This window comes from Malaclemys terrapin, chromosome 13 (assembly GCF_027887155.1).
Source record: "Malaclemys terrapin pileata isolate rMalTer1 chromosome 13, rMalTer1.hap1, whole genome shotgun sequence".
Lineage (NCBI taxonomy): Eukaryota > Metazoa > Chordata > Testudines > Emydidae > Malaclemys > Malaclemys terrapin.
Window position 1 is genome coordinate 23,006,386 of NC_071517.1, and position 19,799 is coordinate 23,026,184.

General features: G+C 45.8%; 1 protein-coding gene across 2 annotated transcripts in view; it reads left to right on the top strand.

Annotated features, from left to right (window-relative positions):
- PIK3R5 (phosphoinositide-3-kinase regulatory subunit 5) overlaps window positions 1-19,799 on the top strand; it is a 107,987-nt gene that overhangs the window by 53,205 nt on the left and 34,983 nt on the right. For both annotated transcript variants that reach the window (XM_054047482.1, XM_054047481.1), the window contains exon 3: window positions 16,269-16,369. In XM_054047482.1, coding sequence (XP_053903457.1) covers window positions 16,269-16,369 — 101 coding nt within the window. The remainder of the gene's footprint in view (window positions 1-16,268; window positions 16,370-19,799) is intronic.

A 19,799-nucleotide genomic window follows, 5' to 3' on the forward strand; every position in this document is an offset into this window, starting at 1 on the left:
ATGTTAAGTTTAAGGCAGTGAGTAGAAGTATGCAAACTGGTCAGAGCACTGGCTGAAAAGGGTAGGAACCTCCATTCACCACAAGGGATGACGCCTGTTCTTTGACTAGCTGGTTGGTCTTGCTTTGGGGCAAACGCAGCTCAAACTTGTATTTGTGGGGGTGGGGTGTTCACTACAGTTTTGGGACAAGGGGGACAATGAAACATGGTGGATGGCATTTTCCAAAGGACCCAGTGCTGGCCTAGCTCTGTCCCATTAAAGTCAATGGTAAAGTTCCCATAGACTGCAGTGGGAGCAGAGTTAGCTCAGCACTGACTGTTCTGGCAGTCCCACCTAGCATTCAGTGCCGGGTGTGTGTGACAACATTCAGTTAACTGCAGGAGTGGGTGTTCTGTTAACCAGAGATTAAACGGTTCCATGGAACTGCAGTTACATCGTCTCATTAAAATATTACCCCTCCTATGTCTGTCGTTTAGTCACGTCAGGCAGCATCACTGAAGACATGGAGACTGCGTATGGAGTAAGGTATTACTCTGTGAGAGTAAGCACGTCAGAAACTGGCCCTGAATTTCTGTCTTGTTACTGGTAGCTCTGTGCTTTACTCGCTGGTCACTGCAGTTCAGGGACTGTCTGTCTTTGCTACCCTTATTTTCAGGGTTTTATAACTTGGATATCAGTAACTCTGGATCGAGATCTTAGAGCCAGGTTTCAGCCTGGGATAACTACATCCATTCCTTACCAAACTTCTTCCTGTTCCCCTGAGATGACCAAAGTATACAGCCCTTTTTCAGCCAGCTGGGCCAGCCATCTTTAAATCAGGGAATGGAAAAAGAAGGGGTGTGTCCCAGTTTTGGGTGTGCTGTGTTGGTGTATGCAACTGTCGCGGGTTGTTTTCAGTACCCCGGCACCTTTATGTTTCTAGATGTGTGCTTGTCTGCAGCTGCTGTTTTGTAAGGCAGAGATGATGCAGCATGCTCTCAGGGAGTTGAATGTTGCATGTTTTTGTAGAGACTTTAGATTCATAGGTTTCTAAGACCAGATGGATCGTAATGATTATCTAGTCTGACCTCCTGCAAAACCCAGGCCAAAAATGCTCACCCTGAAACTTTGGCATCAAGCCCATATCTTCGGTTTGAGCTATATCATATCTTTTAGAAAGGTATCTAATTTTGAATTAAAGACTTCAAGTGATGGAGAAACCATAGGTAAATTGGTTAATGACACTTGTGTTTAAAAAAAAAAAAGTGTCTAATTTCTAATCTGAATTTGTCTAGCTTAATCTTCTGGCAATTAGATCTTGTCAAGCCTTTATCTCCTAGATTAAAGATCAGTCTGTCAGAAATCTCTTCCCACGTAGATACTTGTAAGCTCTGATCAAGTCACCTTTTAACCTTCTCTTGGATAAACTAAATAGATTGAGCTGCTTTAATCTCACAATGGAAAGCAGGTTTTCCCGACCTTGAATCATTCTTGTACAGGTTGAACCTATACCCCCATAGTCCAGCACCCTTGGGACATGACTGGTGCCGAACCAGAGAATTTGCCGAACCACGGGAGGTCAATGCAGAGTGCCAACAGGTCTCCATAGGTGCAGGAAGTAGGTTATGGGGGCTGCGGCAGCACCCCCAGGCTTTGAACCCAGCGTGGCCTCCTGCTTGGGGGCCCCGCTGCTGGTGCCCCCCCCCCCCCGGGAGGCTCTGATGCCAGCCCCAGGTCCCAGCTGCTGGCCCCTCGCCTGGGGTCCTAGCCACTGGTCCTCCGCCTTCCTCCTGGAGCTTGAACGCTGTGAATCAGCTGTTCACGGAGCTCCGGAAGCGCTGGGAGGGAGGAGGAGGAGTTGGTAAGTGCGGGGCCGCCAGCGCAAGAGAGGCGTGGGGAAAGGAGGGCAGAAGTGGGAGCTTGCCGCCGGTGGATGCTCTGCGCCCAGTAATTTTTCCCCGTGAGTGCTTCAGCCCCAGAGCACCCATGGAGTCGGCGCCTATGCCAGGCCATGGATGTTGCCAGACCAGGGACTGCTGGATTAGAGAGGTTCAACCTGTAACTCTTTTCTGAACACTTTCCAATTTTTCAACATTCCTTCTTAAGTTTGGACACAAGAACTGGGCGTAGCATGAAGTAGTGATCTTGATAATGTTGTATATAGAGGTAATATCACCTCCCTACTTCTATTCAATATTCCCTTGCTTATATATCTAGTGATCACTTGCAACCTCTTAGCTACAGCATCATGCTGTTAGCTTATGTTCAAATGGTTATTTACCATGGCCGCTAAGTCATTTAGTGTCACTAAATTCCAGGATATAGACCCTCAGCTTATAAATGCGGCCTACATTCTTTGTTCCTGGTTGTATGGCCTTGTATTTGGCTGTATCTATTAAAACACATTGTTCAAATGATCCTGCCTTGCCAAGCAATCCAGGTTGCTCTGTATAACTGACCTGTCCCCATCATTATTTACCACTCTACCATTTTTTGTGCCCTCCGCAAATTTTACTAGTATTGATTTTATATTTTCTTCCGATTCACAAATAAAGACATTGAACTTAATTGGGCCAAGAACAGACCCCTGTGGGACCCCCTTAGAAACACCCCCGTTCAATGATGATTCCCCATTTAAAATTACTTTTTGAGATCTATCAGTTAAATGGTTTTTAATCCATTTAATTTGGGCTACATTTTTATCAGAATGTCACATGGGTCTAAAACATCATCCAGAAGTATAAATCTATGATGTCCACACAGTTACCTTTACCAGCCAAACTTGTGATCCCATTAAAAAAAAAAACCAATTTGACAAGTCTTATTTCCATAAAACTATGTTGAGTGGCATTTAATTTTATTACCATTCCTTAATTCTTTACCAATTTGCATCCCATATCAGTTTTTCCATGATTTTGGCGAGCGTTAGTATCTGACTAGCTGGCCTATAGTTACCTGGATCCTCCTGTTTACCTTTTTAAAATATTGACACAACATTTGCTTTTTTTCCAGTCCTCTGGAACTTCCCCAGTGTTCCAAGATTTGTTAAAAATTACTATTAATGGTTTCAAAGGCTCGTCAGCCAATTCTTTTGCTACTCCTGAGTGCAACTTCTCTGGTCCTGCCGATTTTAAAAAAAAAATTAACTTTAACATCCTCAACTCTTTCACATCCTCTCTAGTTACTGATGGAATAGAAAGCATTTCATTTTCACTGTGGTATATGAATTCACCATCCTGCTTCTTTCCAAATACAGAACAGAAATATTTATTGAACCACTTCTGCTTTTTCTGCATCATGAGTGACAATTTTACCATCTGGTCTAGTATCAGACCTATACAATTGCAAAAAGTTTGTTTATTCCTAATATATATTTAAATAATTCCTTCTTAACCTTAACCTACTGGCCACAGTTTTGCATTGATGCTTTTTGCATCCTTTATTAATTGCTTTGCCAATTTACTTTGGCTCTTTCTTGCTTTTGCTGTGTTCCTTAATCTGAAATAAGTAACTGACTTGAAAGGAAAGCAGTTGCTGTTTGTGCTAGAAACATAGGTATACCTGATCCTGATTCTATGATCACAGATAATTTTCTGCATATTTAATACAGTATTTTATTTTCCAGTACTATGCTTGCAAGCCTTTGCTCCATAGTGAGTGACTAATCACTTCCAATATTTCACCCTCCCCTACCGAAAAAAGATCTGACTAAAAAGTTGAGATTTGTAAAGTCAGCAAGAAGCCGGCAGGTGAATTACAACTGTGCTCAGCACTGCAGAGGTAGGATATGCCTGTAGTAGGGATTGGGTCTGTGTCAGAGCCCAGCAGGAATCCCAAGTTGGTCAAGGAATAGCTTCCCTGAGGTTGCAGGTTTATTTGCAGGTTTTCTTGTGCAATCAAATTGAAACAAATCGGCAGAGTCTCTGGCTGCATTCCCTCAATGCAGCTAAAGAGGCTTCAAACACAAAACAAAATTAAACCAAGGCAGCTCCCGTTTCCTGGCTCCAAGCTGGAAAACCCAAGCTGTTCCCCTAGGGGTCAGAAAAGAGCTGACCTCTGGGAGCCCCAAGATGGGGCTTTGAACTCTTTTGGGAACCAGTGCTGGGAAGTAGCTTGGCAAGACCCACTCCTAGGGGGGCCACTCAGCAAAGGAATTGAACATCTCGTCATCACGCCCAAGTGTCCTCTTAGCTCCACCGATAGCGCATATTAAACTCGCTGGACAGGAGGGACGTTAATACACAGCTATAGATTGTTGGTTAGCAATCTAAGGAGGAAGGGTGGGTTGTGGTGAAAGCCCTGGACTGGAAGACAGGAAATCCAGATTCAATTCTCAGTTCTGCCACAGACTCCCTATGATTTGGGCAAGTCACTTAACTCTGTCTCAGTTGTTATGAGAATAACAAAGCTGCTAATGAGAGTGTTGTACGATAGTGATTAAATACCTGGCTAGATTGTAAATAATACCTGTGCATAGCATGAACTGCCAATATGCTGCACATGCCTGGACTAGACTGTGGGGAAAATGCTGCCTTTTCTCGTGCTTTAAGTGTATTTTCAATGCTAATTGGGGGTGAGGGGATACGAATCATACACAAATATAAACAAAATGAATAATGGAAACTGCTATCTTCCGCTAGTGTACAGACTGGTCTGCTTTTTGCAAATTTCCTGTGATGTGTCTACTGGCTTAGCATGGGGCTGCCCCTGGATACAGGGTTACTGCTATTCTTTTGTTTAGATCAAAGAAAAAAGCCCATTGAAATATTTGCCTTGTGGGGAGAAGTGGGAGGTGTACCTAGAACTCAGTGGAACAAAAATCAAGGGAGGGGACTAGGACACATTTTAGGGATATGAACCCTGACAATGAGTAGAGTGTTCAAAAGCACCTAAGTCCCATTTTCCAAAGTGACTTAGACGCTTGGGAGCCTAAGTCCTATTGACTTTCTTGATTTTTTTTCAGTGGGACTTACACATTTTGAAAATGTTGCCCAATGTTCCTTTAACTTACAAGACTTTAAAGAGTCACTCACACGGGCAAATTATTACAGTGAATTGATTTAGTCACAGTGAGACATCAAGTGCACAATGGAAACAAACGGAAAAAATAGACAAATGTTTTTCACTCTGGCAGCCTGTGTCTGTTCTACTGATCCTGGGTGTCACTTGTACCAGCTGGCTCAGAGTCATGTGGCAAGTTTGGTTTATTATTTTTTTTTGAAGTTGACAGTTGTCCCTTTTAACAAGAAGCAAAGGGGAAGCGTTAACCACAGCTGCAGAATTCAGGAGGTAGCAGCCGCTGGAGGAGGCGTGCTGATGCCAAGTATTGCAGTGTAATTCTGAGAAAAGAAACCTTCAAGCCTCATCCTTCCTAGCCACCTCCCCCCTCCCCCGGCCCCGATATTGGCCTGGCTGTTGCTCGATTCGAGGTGTGATGTTGTAATCTTTGTTGACACTGGAGATCAAAGCAGAAACATTTCAAGGTGCTATTCTGCACATGCCTATGTAGTGATTCAGGCGCTAGTCCAAACTCAGTGTTTGTAATATTTAATTGTATTACCCTAGCACCTAGGAGCCCCGGTCGTGGACTGGGACTCGGTTGTGCTAGGTGCTGTACAAACAAACCAAAAATGATGGTCTCTGCCCCAAAGAGCTGCTGGTGAGTCTCTGTTTCCTGTAATAAAGTGAGATTTCTCTGGGACTGGCTGTTCAGTCACAAGTTGTTGGACTTTCTTGTTAATTTCTTTGCTGCAAAAAACAGCTCGGCGCCTATCCTGACATGGTGTTGGAGGCAGCATGGTCTGCTGGTTGGAGCATGGGACAGAGAGTGAGGATTGCTGTGATCTAATCCCACTTCTGCCACTGACTTGCTGTCCTTCAGCAAGTGGCTGATGACTTTGGCTTTTTTCAGAGATTCTGAGCTTGCGAACTACCCTGGGACTCGAGCGCTCAGCACTTCTGAAGACAAGGCTGTTAACTGATCTGTCTCTGTTTTCTCATATGCAGAGTGAAGATGATACTGATTTATTTACCTGCCTACTAAACTTGCAAGGGTCTTGTGAGGATTAATTAATGTCTGTGAAGTACTGGTAACTTATACGTGTAGCGCACTTTAGAAGTGTCTGGTGGTGATAACCTTTCAAGTCAAGCACCAGTGCTCTGACTGGGCCAATGTAGTTTTCGTGCTCTGGTTCTGAGCCTCTGATTTAGAAATCGTGAATGCAGCTCCCTGTGTGATGTTCCCATTTCACAGACCAGGAAAATTAGCCTGAAAAGTTGACTTGCCCAGTACCCCGTGAGGTTGGTGGGAATGGACCTTGGGAGTTCCTGGATGCCACCATGACCTGATGCTACTTTAATTTTGTAAGGAAGCATTTAGGATGCAATAAAGCAGCAGAAGAGGCTAAGATTTGTCAATGATCTTTTCTCCCTGCAGTGCCTGCAGCCTGTAGCAGATTATCTCCACTGGAGACCGTCCTAACTGCTATGGGAGCTACTGCATCTGAATTCTCTGGATTTGAGAATAAAATCAGAAAGAGACGCTTTGTAATGGACAGCTCTGTATAGAACCCTGCTGCTGCTCTGTGTGTGTCCAAGGAGGGAACAGAGTTACTGGGATACTCTTCCAGGCCTCACCGCCTTCTTGCCTGTCTTAATTCTTTGTGTATGCCGGAGTGACTGCACTGCAATGCTCCAACTCCGTGTGCATGGGTGATGTCACCCTTTAATGACCTGCCCATAGACAGGCTATAGGACATTCCACCATTATTTGAACTTCCCTGTTTTGGGATCGTCTATAGTTTAGGTGGCAGAGATGTGTGGTTTTGGAGCAGAAGGACTAGTCCTAGGTCACTATGCGAGCTTATATATAGCGTCTGTTCTCTGCAGTGCGTTCATCGCTCCTCCACTGAGGTCAGCCCAGAATCAGTGTGCTGTAGAACAATGTAAGTGGGCTCTCATTGCTTCAGATTGCACAAAGTCAGTTGTCATCCAACTGAGAGAAATAGTCAGCCCACCTGCATGCCTCAGAAGAAGGAACGTTTTCCTTTAGGATATTAAACAGGTTTTGTATTTAACTTTCCAGTGCCCTCAGCTGGCAAGTGCCTGACCCTGAGCTAGGTAGGCCCTGCCTCGCTAATGGGCTTAGGTTGGTAAGGATGGGAATTTTCACTCTACCAACTCACATTGCCTGGGCTGGTCTTCACCTGAGAACAGCGCTTCATTAAGAATGACTGACTGATTGCAGACATGTATCACCGGCACGCCTCATTTCTAGGGATGTCCCTCATTACAGACCCAAAGTTCAGTACACACCGTGCACATCTGGCCTCCTTCACTTATTATGTTGAGAATTATTTACATCTGAAATCAGGGCTGTCTTTAGGCCGATTCCCCCGATTCCCAGGAATCGGGCCCCACGCCCATACCTAAGAGGGCCCCACACCTTAGGCGGTTTTTAAATTTTTTTACTCACCCAGCGGAGGTCTGGGACTTCGGCGACACTTCGGCAGGGGGGTCCTTCACTCGCTCCAGGTCTTCGGCGGCATTTCGGCAGCAGGGGGTCCTTCAGTGCTGAGGAAGCCCCGGAGCGAGTGAAGAACCCCCCGCCGCTGAAGTGTCGCCAAAGACTCGGACCACCACCGGGTATTCGAATTGGGCCCCGCACTTCCTAAAGCCGGCCCTGTCTGAAATGGAGAACCATGGTGTAAAAGTCAGTTAAATACCCTAAAAGGATGGGTCCCAGAGCATTGTCAGTTTCCTGCATGAATAATTTCTGTGCCCTTCGCTATGGGTCTTTGTCATGCATTTGGACCGCAGCAGGCTGAAATTCAAAGATTTTTAAGGCCAGAGGGGACCATTAGATCAGCTAATCCAACCTCCTTTATAACACAGGCTATAGAATTTCACTCAGCTACCTCTGTATTGAGCCCAATAACCGTGAATTAAGGTGTGATTATAGCATTCGCCACTGGCTGTAAAACATTGTCACTGATACATTTCTATTTATGCATTTGTGGCTTTGTTGGGAAAATCAGACTTTCAGGTTTGGTCTCCCACCTAAGATGATTTGCTCCTCTTGGTATATTTCCAGTTGGGTTCCGCAGAGATCAGTTCTTGGCCTTATGCTGTTTAACATTTTTATCAGTGACCTGATAAAATCATTCCGATAAAGTTTGCAAATGACACACAAACTGTGGGAGTGGTAAATAATGACGAGGACAGGTCACTGATACAGAATGATCTGGATCGCTTGGTAAATTGGGCGTAAGCAAACAATATGCATTTTAATATGGCTAAATGTAAATGTCTCCATCTAGGAACAAAGAATAGAGGCCATGTTTACAGGATGGGGGACTCTATCCTCAAGCAGGGACGCGGAAAAAGATTTGGAGGTTGTGGTGGATAATCAACTGAACATGAACTCCCAGTGTGATGCTGAGGCCAAAAGAGCTAATGCAATTCTGGGATGCATAAACAGGGGAATCTTGAGTTGTAATAGAGCGGTTTTTACCTTTCTATTTGGCACTGGTGTGACCACTGTTGGAATACTGTGTCCAGTTTTGGTACCCATAATTCAAGAAGGATGTTGATAAATTGGAGAGGGTTCAGAGAAGAACCACAAGAATAATTATAGGTTTAGAAAACCTGCCTTATAGTGTGAGAGACTTAAGGAACTCAATCTATTTAGCTTAACGAAGAGAAGGTGGAAGGGTGACTTGATCACAGTCTATAAGTAGCGATATGGGGAACAAATGTTTAAAAATGGCTCCTTAATATAGCAGAGGAAGGTATAACACAATCCAATGGCTGGAAGTTGAAGCTAGGCAAATCGAGACTGGAAATAAGGCATAATTTTTTAACAGTGAGAGTAATTAACCATAGGAAGTATTTACCAAGGGTCATGGTGGATTCTCCATCACTGACCATTTTTAAATCAAGATTGGAGGGTTTTTCTAAAAACTCTGCTTTAGGAATTATTTTGGGGGCAGGTCTCTGACCTGTGCTATACAGGAGGTCAGACTAGAGCAGGGGTAGGTAACCTATGGCACGGGTGCTGAAGGCGGCACGTGAGCTGATTTTCAGTGGCACTCACACTGCCCGGGTCCTGGCCATCGGTCCGGGGGGCTCTGCATTTTAATGTAATTTTAAATGAAGCTTCTTAAACATTTTAAAAATCTTATTTACTTTACATACAACAATAATTTAGTTATATATTATAGACTTATAGAAAGAGACCGTCTAAAAACGTTAAAATGTATGACTGGCACGTGAAACCTCAAATGAGAGTGAATAAATGAAGCCTCGGCACATCACTTCTGAAAGGTTGCCGACCCCTGGATTAGATGATCACATTGGTCCTTTCTGGCCTTGGAGTCTGTGACTGGAGTGGCCTCTGCTTTTAGGTCCAGAGCCCCCAAGTTCAATCCCCAAAGAAAACCCTTGGGACTTGTTTTGTTACACCAGGAAAGGCAAAAAGCTGACTGAGAAGAGTGGGTCATAATGGGGAGATGTGAGGGCAAGAATTCAGCCTTAGCTTTAGCCAACAAGTTCATTAATTATGTGGCGATGGTGCAATGGTCACATGTGCTGTGTGCTTGTGGCCTTACTTTAAAGGCTTGTTCACAAGAATTGCAGAAAGGGGCTGCTATTGGCATGACAGGGATGTGTTGGCTACATGTTACAGTGGATACATCTCAAATTACAGGACACTGAATTGCTTTATGCTGTATTTCATAAAAATACCCTCTTGTCGCAGCAGAGCTGAGGTGTGCTCCGCTCTCCCTTCTCGGCAGACTGCATTGCACCCCTCGATGACACCTGCAGAAGGAAGGGGAGTTTGTGACTAAATGTCCTGTTTGCTTTAAAGGTAGCCTATGATCTTCTGACCAATCCTCATAGGCAGCATGCTCATGTCTAAATGTAGCCATAGGGTGGGGTGACAGGGTTAGGGATCCAGGACTCTCCAGCACTCAAGTCAAGGTCCTGGATACTCATGATGCAAAGCTGGTGTGGAAGTAACATGGTGATGGTGGTCGGAGTCCAGAATTCCTGCAGAGGCCTGGAACCCTGAATCCATGGTGATCACTGCTAGCACAGTACTGCTTCACTGGGTCACATGTTCCTGGCGTCCCGTGTCTGCAGATTTCAGAGCCAGAATGCTTTCGCTTCAATATATTTTTAACAGGGACACAGCACTGCCCTGGCTTACCGAACTCTGGTAACTGAAAGCTGCGGATGTCCCATGGAGTTATGGTGGCCTAAGCTCTGCAGCAGCTGTCCCCTCTGCCTGAGTCATCTGCGTTCCTGCTGTAACAAGGAAACTTTGATTATCCAACCCCTTGTATCAAACAGGTTCCACTCTATCTCATGGGGTGGGATTTAAATATTGCTTTGCTGCATCATCGTGGGGTTGGCCCTACGTTCTGGGAGACCCTGTGATTACAAGAGTGGCCCATGTGATCTCAAACCAGCTCTGCATCTGTGATACTTGCCTTAGCCCCAACCCTCATCCCTCACCTTCCCTGTTGTCCATTTTCTAAGAGCTTGTCCTCTCTCTCCCTTTGGAAGGAATCCAGCCCCCTGTCCCCCATCTCATTCAGTCCAGCATAAAGCAGCCAGACAGCACTGTGACTTCCTTCTCTCTTGCTAGTGATGAGAGGAAGGAAAGAGCATGCACCTTGTTGGGCTATTTGTACTTGTGGCTGTGCTTGCACAGGAAATGGAGTTCTCTTCATCCGGCAATTTACCGAGGTGTATTTCAGTCCCCGCCACTTTTGCAAATTCCACTTTGTTGCCTTGGACTTTTCCCTTCTCCACAGTGAGGCAGCTGGTCTCGAAGGCATCTGTTCTAAACAGCCTGATTTGTTTATGCAATAGGCAAACCCGCCTGACCCCCGCTGCCCAAATCAGTCTAGCCGAAGGCAGGGGTGGTTTGCATCCAGATCAGTCGAAATCATGCCCTGCCCTTGCCCTGACCTGTCCCCTGATCCCAACATCCTTCTTGCTTTGCCAAAATCAGCCAGGTTCCCAGCAGCTCTGGGCCCCTGTGTTGGGACAGCTAATTTCTTGAAAATCTTTTGTGTCCTGGGACTTTCCCAGGAAGGTACTGCAGTCTAGGGTGACGCTGACAGAGGGAAACCCCACTGTGTGAAAGATTTGATTACAGCGACTTACCAAAGCCCAGCAAAGAGAGTAGTGAAGTTCAGGAAATGTGTACTTCAAATCACATTGGCTTCTGAGACAAAAGCCGGTCAGAGGTACTGTTGAATGAAAAACTGAAACATTGTTGAATTAACTGTTGAGTTGCTAGCCATGCCTCCTATAGTACGCAGATCAGATCGTAAACAATACCACATTAAGAGCACTAATGTTGTAAGCAAACCAGGCAGAAGTCGGGAAATGTCAAAGGTAAGGTTACAAGTGCAACTTTATTTATCTTCTTAGTGGGTAGGGCTTTTTCCCTGAAATCCGATGTTGTTTCTGCAGCCCCTTGCCTGATTCAGTGCTCTCTGAATGAGGCAGCTGTTCGGTATTTTTGTCAATCACCTCTTAGATCGGAAGAGGGAAGTTGCGCATGCTGTCAATCTCTCTGTCCGCCTTAAAGCAGATCTAAATGGATTGGAGCTGATCAGAAAGTTGGGGTTTTGCAAAATGCTTTTTCTTGACCCAGTCTTCCCCCCGCCCCTAAATCTTGGACCTTCACAGTATGGTGTCCTGCCCACCCAAAAGATGAAGCCGCCTCCCTGAAATCCGCAGCCTGGGGTATCTTATCACTGTTCTCACATGGAATTTGTGCCTAAAAACAGGACAAACCTGTCTGGCTCCTGCAGTTATGGAACTTCACTGACATAAGCATAACTATATATTATAATCAAGTATCGGGGGTAGCCGTGTTATTCTGTATCCACAAAAACAACAAGGAAGAAGTGAGGTTTTTTTACCCACAAAAGCTTATCCCCAAATAAATCTGTTAGTCTTTAAGGTGCCACCAGACTCCTTGTTGTATATTATAATGTGATTGTGCAGTCACATTAGTTAATGCATAATTGTCTTCCTGACTGGATATGCAGAACAACTCTCTTCCAGAATCAGCTTCATTATTTATTTATTTAGTTATTAGATGTGTTTAACCACTAAAGGCTGTGAAGAAAACCTTCAAAATGTGACCCATGGGTAATGATGTAGTGCTGCCTGTGCAAATCTTCTGAAACAATAGAGCTAAGAGGTGGGAACTGCCCCAATAATCTCAGTTTAGGGACGTTAACTCTGAAGGCTAATGTTGGCATTAATGAAAGATAATGTTGGCATTTCAAGTATTTCACTGTAGATCATTTTATTAAAAAGGTTAAGCTAATATATTTGTCTGCCAGTTGTTGGAAGTGGCAGCAGATATTGCAGTGGGGAGCAATGTGGCGACTGGTTGCTATTCAGCTTTCTTGGGGGTGGAAAACAAGGAATTCAGACCCTCCCCCCTCCAAATTTGGAGTACCCTCTACCCGGAAAGGGGAGGGAAAGAGGAGCTGCATCTACCTCTACAATACCAAGAAACTTCCATCCTCTGCCCGCATTACCCAGCAACCTCTACAAAGCAGTCCAGTGTGTTCAGTGCAAAAATCTGCAGCCGCTGACAATCTAGAGGCAATGTCCAACAGAACTTGAATTGCAAATTAAATTAGTATTGAGGGAGAAAGGGGTATTGGAGACTTAGCAAAGCAGTAAGGAGGAGAGGGCTTAGTGGAGCAAATGGTGGCATAATTCAGGGGTTTCTGCCACATAGGTTCCTACTGCATAATGTGCTGCATAGGACTTTGACTGTAACTTCATTGACAGCCAGACAGTCAGAATCCAGTAACACCCAGCATGCCAGTCTAAAACCTTCTTGTGCTGTCACATGTCACTTAGGGCATAAACCACTATCCCTGTCTATCCTGGGCTGCTCTTTGCTTGTCCTCCATGTTGTTAAGTCCCTGAAGTTTTCCCTCTCTGTCCAACACCGGGATTCTCTCAGGGCTTGTCTTCACGGGCGGGTAGAAATCGATCTCTTGGGAATTGACACGCGTACTCCACCAGCCCAGATAGGAGTAAGTGCCGTCGACGGGGGAGCCGCGGCGGTCAATTTGCCGCCGTCCTCACAGCGGGGTAAGTCAGATCAGATACGCCGAATTCAGTTACGCTTTTCGCGTAGCTGAATTTGCGTATCTTAAATCGACCCCCCCCCCCCCGCCTTAGTGTAGACCTAGCCTCAGTCGGCCTGTTTTGCACATTCCCTATCCAATGGCAGACGCTCTAGCTTCATTCTTAACATGAGATATTTCCATCTTTTCTGGGTAACTTTAGAGATAAGGAGTTGTTGAACACTCTGATGGATCTCGACATTTGTTATAAATTCAAGTGAATACCTAGTATTTGTATTTAATACCTAAGGCATTTGCTTTCTAAGGCATTGAGATGTCGGTACCTTTGGGAGGATTTCTAGCTTGCACATCTGTATATTAAGATGGCAGCGACATTGGAGTTGAAGATTTGTAGTTTCGTCTTTAAGTGGTAGATTTGTGATGACCAAATCTTGTTTAAACTGGTGAAGTGCCAGGTTGTGACATTATTTCTTCCTGGACATCCCCACTGGCTTGCATATTACTGCCAAAACATGTGAACTCTTACCTTCCTTTGCCTTCTAATGTAACCCGGGAGTTGGGAGTTGCTGGGGTTCTCATTAGATTTAAATCCGTCTTCCTTGCGCTGCTGGGCATTCTTTGCTTACATATTGGTGGAGCTGTCATTTAGAAGAGCTATGTCGCCAGCAAAACCTAAATTTTCGAACATACTGTAGTTAAACCACATGAGGCTTGTATTGTATTCATCCACGCCTCTCGTCATGAAGTTAGTGGCAATGACAAACAGGAGAGGAGAGAGAATGCATCCTTGTTTGACACCAGTGTTTATATTAAACCATTTATTCAAGCTCTTCTCATAATTAAGACAAGAGGGTCTGGTTTGGGCATCTAGACTAGTTCCGAAACAACAGGCTATTGAAGCATTATGATCGAGCTTTTCAAATTAAAATGAATAAGAACTGGACACCCTTTGGTGGCTTTGAAAATCTCAGCCTCTGAGTCCTGTAGCAACTTGCAAAGGTTTTAGTTAGAACAATGACTGTGGGGGCTCTTTTATTCTGCACACCTGTTCTCTTGCTGTGTTCAGAATCCTGCTGCTGACGTTAGAGCCCATAATACGGTTTACTGCCGTTTACATTTTAAAGCCAGTGCAGCTATTGGGGAGGGAGCTGCAGTTTTGTTTGGTTTGCACATTATTTACACAATTGTTAATTCAGTTCCTATGGTAGCATCTTTCCTTCTAGGGGCAGACATGCATAGCTTAACCAGAGTAATAATATACCACAGCTGGGTCAAGGTGCCTGGCAATGATGCATGACATAGAAAGAACCAGACTTGACCCAGACTTGCAGGGTGAGCTGGCAGTAGGGTGACCAGATGTCCCGATTTTATAGGGACAGTCCTGATTTTTGGGTCTTTTTCTTATATAGGCTCCTTTTAGCCCCCACCCCCTGTCCCAATTTTTCACATTTGCTGTTTGGTAACCCTAGCTGGCAGTTAAGAAAAAATATCTTTTTCTAGCCAGCTGATCATACTTGATCCAGAGTCTCAGAGATCCAGTAAATAAGGAGCCCGACCGTACCCCTTTTCAGAATAACTTTTCAGAGCAAGACTGCACTTTGAAATTCCACGAGTGTTTCTCAGTGAAATAGCTTTGCTAGTAACAACAGCTCCACTGCTCAGTGGCCCAGGTAGCGAAGCCAACTGAATCTTAATGTTTGATGGTACAAGCAGGAGTGGGAAGGACTGGCAATGAAAGGGTTCACGCAGGCTGTTCTAGTGTATGGTGTTTCCGTTCCCCAGGCGGCTTTGCTCTATGGGGCTGTGTAAATGATTCACCGGTCCTTGTAGGTCACAGGGCAGGCATCCTGCAGTAGTTCTCGTGCAGCAGTTTTGCTGCACCAGTCGCTTTCTTTGGAATCATCTTTGCTTGGCTGAAATGCAAAACCAGCCAAGCCAACAAGTGAATCTCTTAGCCCCTGATCCCCTCCTGCACTCCTATCTTAGCACAGAGCATTTCCTCAGCAACCGCCTGGGAGGAGTTGGGGACTGGGTGACCACCTGATTGGTTGCTGACACAGGAAGAACTAAGGAACTGGGAAATGCACTGTGCCGTTGTCAGCGCTAGGGCTGTGAATTGATAACGAAGGAAGCAAGTGTCAGGAGATGTATTCTACTGGTGATGCAGTTTCAATTGGTCTGGATAGAGGCTTCTTTATCCTCCCTCTATGACCTTTCTCCGCTCCCTCAGCATCTCATAAATCTCCTTCAGAAATCATTTAATACTAGGGCAGAAATAAGTTGTGTACAGGCCTCTGTGAAGGTAGTTATCTGAGACCTGAGATGGCTTTCTAGGTCTCTTGGGTAAGATTAGTGGCGGTATCCATGTATTGGAGGCATTCTCTGTCTGAAGACTTTATCCTCAGCTCGCTCTCCGGGTTTTTTCTCTCTCTAACGTCTCTGCTCTCCTACCTGCTAGCTGCATGGGTGGGAAGGTGAGTGGTGATAATGGTGTGAGACTTGGAATTGAGGGCTATTAAATACCTGGGTGGCCACAATAGGAGTTACTTGCCTCATGCCCTTCGTACCACGTACATACCATCGCAATCAGGCCAAGTTCAAGTCCTTCAAGGTGCTCAGGGGCCAGGGCCCGGAGCATTTAAAAGAGCCTAAAGCTTCTGGATGAGGAGTGTGGGTGACACCGCCGCTGCTCTGGTACAATGGAGCTCTCTACCGCAAAGGTAAAGCTCATCTGTGCAGGAGATGGAGATTTTGCGGGGCCGGTCCCAGGCTGTGGAACAGACTCGCCCAGGAACTGTGGACCATCCGAAACCTCCCAACCGTCCGCTCCAAATGCCAGGTGCACTTCTCTGACTTGCCTTCCCTGATACCACCACAGAGTAGCGTGGACACTGCCAAAACAATTCCCAATGAATCTCACGTGACAGACATTAATCACGTCACTTGATGGTGAGTGGAAGGTACTCAGATACTGTGTCAATGAGGGCAGGATAAGAACCTTGTAGAACAGAATAGAATGAACACGATGGGTTTCTAGCTCTCACTGACACTAAGTGCTAGCCCCATACTTCATGTGTTAGCGGTTCCTTCTGCGCACCCCCACTGCCACCTCTGGTGCATTTGAAATGTGGTTTTCCTTTCTCTCTCTGATAGCGGGGCTGTGTCTGAACTGCTGGAGCCTGCAGGAGCTGGTCAGCCGAGATGCAGGAAACTACCTCATCCTCCTGGAGAAAATCCTGCAGAAAACCAAAGAGGTAAGGCCCTGCCAGCAAGAATGAAGGATGCCCCAGCAGGGAGGAGGCTGAGGGCTTCTGCGAAGGTGGCAATGAGTGCTTTGTTGTCATTAAGGTGGAGACTGGCAGGGGTTCCTGCTCTGAAGTCTGTAAAGAAGTCCCTTCCCCCAGGTACTTTATAATTTGGATGCATGCATGAAGGGTTTTAGGCTAGGGTTATCTGAAATGCTAGGGTAACCCACTGGCGAGTATGTTACAAGATTCCCTCTGTGCCCAGTCTGCAGGGGATCTGAGTCTGTTACAGGCCACACAAGGGAGCCCTGGCTCTGTAGCTCCAGATGTAGCAGCTGGTGCTTTTAGAGCTGGATGGCCCAGGTTCAAGGTGGAGGCTGTTGTACTAGCATTGGGACTATTGCACTAGCATGGTGCTCCCTGCCATCACTTTGGAACCTGATCCAAATCCCACTGAAATCAATGGAAACATTCCATTGCTTAGGTTTTGGGAAAGGCACTTTACTTATATCTTGTATACTCTTCCCCCACACTTTGTCTTTTTGTCTTTAACAGTAAGATCCTCAAAACAGGGACTGTGTGTGTGTGTGTGTGTGTGTGTGTGTGAGAGAGAGAGAGTGCACACGCGCATGCATGTATAGCACCTAACACAATGGGGGCCCTGAGCCTGACTGGAGTCTTTAGGCACTATTGTGATATTGATGATAATCTCAGTGAGCACTTGAAGTCTAGGAATTTGAGGGCATTTGCATCATTTCTAGAACTAGTTCTTTCCTGTACTATAGTCCTGTTGGTGCTAGGTTATTTCACAGAAATGAGAGGCGACTGTGTTAGTGAAACCCCTTCCAAACCAGGTTGAGTGCACTTACCTTCTTCCTTAGACAAGAGGCTGGGCCCAGATCCTCACAGGTATCCAGGTCCCTAACTCCCCTTGAAATTAGGTGCCTAAATCCCTTTGAGAACCTGGACCCTAGGGCTTTCAGCATAGTGCTTAGAGGGACAGAAGCAAACAGTGTTAGAACCATGTTCACAGATCCCTCCCTGCCTTTAGTAGGAACAAGTTGGTAGCATGGCTTGAGACTGGAGCTGGGTGGTTGATGCTGCAAAAAAAAAAAAAAAAAAAAAGAACCAAAGGTTCTGATAAATCCCTTTGAAGACCTTTGTCTCCTTCTTGTGGTGTCTCTCCGTGAATGTTCTCCCAAACAGTCGCTGGTAGGAAAGTTCCTGGAAACGGGGAATTTTAAGTGAATGTCGGAAAACGTTTGCAGAATATGAACGTTGAATTCCTAATAAATCCTGGCACCTGTTTCTAAGAATTATGCACATGCAGCCAGGCAATGGAAACATACCATGTGACTTGTGCCCAATCAGAATTAACCAACACAGCTTGAATTTCAAATATCGCACACGAGTGGTGAGGCCTTAGTAGGGCGCATGTGAGCAAGCTCCAGGTGACTGTGGAGATGAAGGCGGAATGAAAACTGAAATATGACTAAGTGCTCTCGGGCCTGGTGCGCCTCGGTCCCTCCTGTTCTCTCTGTGTGTCACGGAATAGTCTAGTCTCTTGTAAGATTTTGGTCTGATTTCAGTTGTTGGGCCTAGTGTGCGGGTGCATGTGGTGTTGATGGCCTGCAGTATTCAGGAGATTGGAGTAGGTGGTCTGGTCATCCCACCTGGCCTGAAACTCTATGACTACACTAAGAATTACTGGCAGGAACTGGCAAATAATTCAAACAACAAATTCAATCACATCATGCGTTACCTAGGGAGGTGGTGGAGTCTCCTTCCTTGGAGGTTTTTAAGGCCCGGCTTGACAAAGCCCTGGCTGAGATGATTTAGTTGGGAATTGGTCCTGCTTTGAGCAGGGGGTTGGACTAGATGACCTCTTGAGGTCCCTTCCAACCCTGATATTCTATGATTCTATGATAAGCTGTTTACAGAGGCAGATGCTTGTCAATTAACTAAATTAATCCACCTGAGCTGAGAGGTTTGCCCCATCTCTACTTGTGGACTGCACAGAGTGCATAATGCCACATGTGCTACCAAATGCCAAGCAGCATCGCGTCCCTCCAGCAAGGTCGGTCACAGTAGCATGAGCAGGGTGTCAGTGCTTGGGAAGAATGGAACCTGTAGCTCAAACTGACCCCTTTCCCATGAGCCCTCACAGCTAAGTTTCCGTGGAGGAAGGAAGCCTTTGAGCAGGAGGAAGTCAGAGCGTTCTGCCCAGTGAAAGAGAAGCTGGTGTCTGGCCTGCAGTCTTGCTGATCAGTTGGCCGTGTTCTCTCTCTCAGCACCGGAGACACCCAACTCTGAGTGCGGACCCCCAAATGTGAATCTGATTTGCCGTGAGTTGGCCCCATTCCGGCTTGCCCCACTCTAGTCAGCGTGCAAAGGTGTCCGCCTCTGTGCCCAAAACTATTTGAATTTTGCAGTTTTTAGCAGATGTCGTAATAGCACATGACTGAGCATGAGTGTCTGGAGATAGTCGAGCTGGCCTGATGTCAGACCTCTGGAGAGCAGCTTCTGGCATGTGGGAACTGCAGAGAAAAGGGATGTGGTAGTGCACTTGGAAAAAGAGCAAGCCTGAACATCTGCACTTTGAATAGCATCACAAGACACAAGGAGAGGTTTCCTACTTCCTGAAGTGCTGCTATGTGCATGACCGCCAGTCCCACAATAGCAACCCCCCTCCTATGCACTTGGGGAGCAGCCGAGATTCCAGTCTCATTCTCCATTGTGTGCTGGCCATTGTGCAGGGGGAAGCCGGGAAAGGGAGATCCCAGCCATACAGTTCCAGGAGTCCTGGGCATGCATGTTTCTAGGGGCAGGGCTGCAGTTGGTTTGGTGCGCTAGGATTTATGGGGCTTGGCTTCCTGAGACCCTCCCCTGTTGCAAGCTTTTCTTTTTTAGCCTGTCCAATTCAGAATGAATTGATGGCTTCCTGCTATTTTAATGGAAGCTTTGCCTGGGCTATTCTGGTTTGCTTTGCAACCAAAAATACATTTGGAACTTAGGGACTGATCAAATGCTAGCAGCTGTAGTAAGCAGCAGGCTGCTAGGGTTTGCTATGTCCAGCTAAGTATGGTAAGTGGAGGATCAGAGGTGCTGAACTGTTAACCTTCAACAAGTCCATCTTCTGATGTGAGGCCATCAGCTCTCCCAAGTTAAGTAGCCTCAAGACTTGGATGGGAGACATTAGCCTGGCAGGAGGTGGTGCTAGGGACTCTGGAGTTCAAGCGAGCAAATAATTCACATTGCAGTGTTGCCAACCCTCACAATTTTATCATGAGTCTGGCAATATTTGATGTTTTTCTTATAGTCCCAGCTCCTAGACGCATGTGAGTACATGAGAATCTCAGCTTTCATTTTTGTAACAAGTTTCTAGCCTATCCAGTTAAGGAGAAAATCTTGAAAACGTGACCCAAATGTACCTACCCTA